This window comes from Athene cunicularia (genome assembly GCF_003259725.1).
Source record: "Athene cunicularia isolate RWA chromosome 2 unlocalized genomic scaffold, athCun1 chr2_part1, whole genome shotgun sequence".
NCBI classification, from domain to species: Eukaryota; Metazoa; Chordata; class Aves; order Strigiformes; family Strigidae; genus Athene; species Athene cunicularia.
The window spans coordinates 45,664,525-45,667,043 of NW_020799095.1; the positions used below are offsets into that span (position 1 = coordinate 45,664,525).

General features: G+C 45.8%; 1 protein-coding gene across 1 annotated transcript in view; it reads right to left on the bottom strand.

Annotated features, from left to right (window-relative positions):
* ACTR3B (ARP3 actin related protein 3 homolog B) overlaps positions 1–2,513 on the bottom strand; it is a 28,147-nt gene extending 25,634 nt beyond the window's left edge. Inside the window, exon 1 of the mRNA XM_026843144.1 lies at positions 2,466–2,513. Within this exon, the coding sequence (XP_026698945.1) occupies positions 2,466–2,509 (44 nt within the window). The 5' untranslated portion in view covers positions 2,510–2,513. The remainder of the gene's footprint in view (positions 1–2,465) is intronic.
* Between the last annotated feature and the right edge of the window lie 6 nt (positions 2,514–2,519).

Below are 2,519 nucleotides of genomic sequence, written 5' to 3' on the forward strand. Positions count from 1 at the left end.
AAGTGTTTTATATATATATATATATATATATATATATATATATATATATATAATGTTCCATGGTGCATGTCTGCATATACCTTTTCCTTTCTGCTATGCTTTTCCAAGTTTTTCATCTGAAAGCCCTTTCATGAATAATTTGAATGAATTGTTTGAAGCCTCTAACCCAAAGTAGATTTATTCTAACAATAAGAAGGTTTTCAGCCCACACAGGAAAATTCCAGAGACTGCGTATCAATGAGTCAAGCTAGTTCTTCTGGCTGCTTTGGTTCAGACTCTTTATTTCTTCCTGAATTCTGCAAAATAATTTATTTCAAATTCAGTAATCTCATTGCTGAAAAGACTTCCACATCTCAGTGCCCTACCGTGAAGCCAAGAGAAGTCCCATGAGCAAACACACCCTGTTGTCTCATATGAATTAAGATCATTTGAAGGCATGGAAATGCAAAGTCACATAATTTGGGGACTATCTGAACCCTTCCTGAAACAAACTAATATACACACCCTCACACACAAAGTCCACCAGTTTTTCCCATGCAAGCACTAAATAGATTTTAGAAATTCTACTTAAATTATTATTTCTCTGAAAGGACACAAGTTTCTTTCTACCCTTACTTATTTTGTACAGCTGTTGGTCAGCATTACCTACTGCTAGTGCAACACTGGGATCTCCACAAACTGAGAGCAAAGGAGGTCTCCTGCAAAAGACAGACATTGCATTTAATGCATTTTCTGGATTTTGTAGTTTCTAATGTAGCCTTTTTAAAGGATCCACCTAGAGTTCCCATTTTCTCCTTGAAAAACTTTTTCAAACTGTCAAGTAGTATTCCTGTAACATCAGCAGTTCTGCGGAGAACTGGTATTTAAATTATCTTGAGCAAATAACTAGAAGGAACCTGGGAAACTCTCAAGGTGTATCTGATGCACAGGCAGAATTACATCCAAGATGGAACCTGGTCTCTAGTCTACTCCCAAAGTTTCCAGCTGTGGACTCCAGTAATCCCCACTGAGAGGGCAAAGATAAGGTATAAACAGAAACAGGCCAAGAGACCTCTAGAAGTTTTGTGACAGTTTAATATAGACATTTCAAAATACAGAACACTTTTTCAGAAGAAGGCAGCGTGATGCCCTATCTTTGGAAAGTGCTTTCTCTGCTTCCTTGGGGGGTTGGATTTTTTTTTTTGTTTGGTTTGTTGTTTGGGTTTGTTTTTTAAGATGGCTCAGTTTTGGAAATTTTAAGGTAACTTTCCAAGCATTAAAGAAATGAAAATAGTGCTGCAAATTCCCTGCAGAGGAAAAGTCTATTATTGCAATAAATTAATGCAATCAGTGACACTGAGACAGAGCCTGACAAGTAAAGTTACTGGCTGAATCATAGACTGGTGTCTCCTCTCCTCAGAGGTGTCCATAACTGTTGGACTAAAGAACGGTATCAGCAAAAGCACGCTACATATTCAACGTCATCTTCAATACAGCTTCCTCTGACACCTCCCACTCCTGAGGCACAGCAGAACCTGTCTATTGGATGATGAATGGGTCTTCTCTAGACACATACAGATAAGAAAGACCTGTTCCTGAAATGCCTCCTGAGAATAACCTCTGCAATTTAGATTCATTTTAGACCTCAAAGACTTGAGTCATAAAACTTGTAGTTTGGCTAAATGTAAAATAAATCTCACACTGATTTGACAAAGGTGAAGAAGGGATAGGCTAATGACCAAGAAACACCACCAGTCTAAGACAGCCAGCTGCCATCTCACTGCTAGACCAAGATAATACCTGGAAAGGTTCAAGATGTAGTACACGTTGTCCAGAGGCATACCCAGACTCAACCCAGCAAGGCCACTGCGGTCCAGGGGCTGTGCATGAAGGAGACGCCACAGCCCAGCGAGCACACCTCACCTGCCTCCGGACCAGTCAGTACCAGTTCACAGCTCCCAGGCAAAGCAAAGATGTGTCCCCTCTCTCCAGGCAGTCGTTTGAAATAAGCAATCCCCAATTTTAGCATTTTCATCACGCGTTAAAGTCAAGGACCATGAACAAAAATTAGACTCAAGAGGAGGAAAGGGCACGTAGAAACACACCATCCCCGGAGGCACACGGCCTGCCCGGGGCACACAGCTGGGGCACGGCAGGGCCGCCCTACTCTAAGCTCCCAACGGGGAGGAAGGGCAGGAGAAGGAGGAGGGTACTGGGGGGAAGGCGGTGGGCAGCAGCAGCCGCCCCAGCGGCGGACAGGCCCAGAGTGGAGCGAGACCCTCCGTCCCAGGGGCGACAGGCCGAGAGGGGACCGGGACAGGCGGCAAGAGCCCAAGCCCGCGAGGGGGGAAGGGACACTCCGCTGAGAGCCCCAGCCGGCAGCGGGAGGCGGCTGAGGGACGCCGGCACGGCGGAGACACCCCCCCGACTCTCCAGACAGGGGACTGGTAGTACCGGTGCGCTCCCCCCCAACCCCCCGCACTCACCCGGTGCCTCCATCTATCACGCAGGGGGGCAGGTAGCTCGCCATGCTGGGGAGC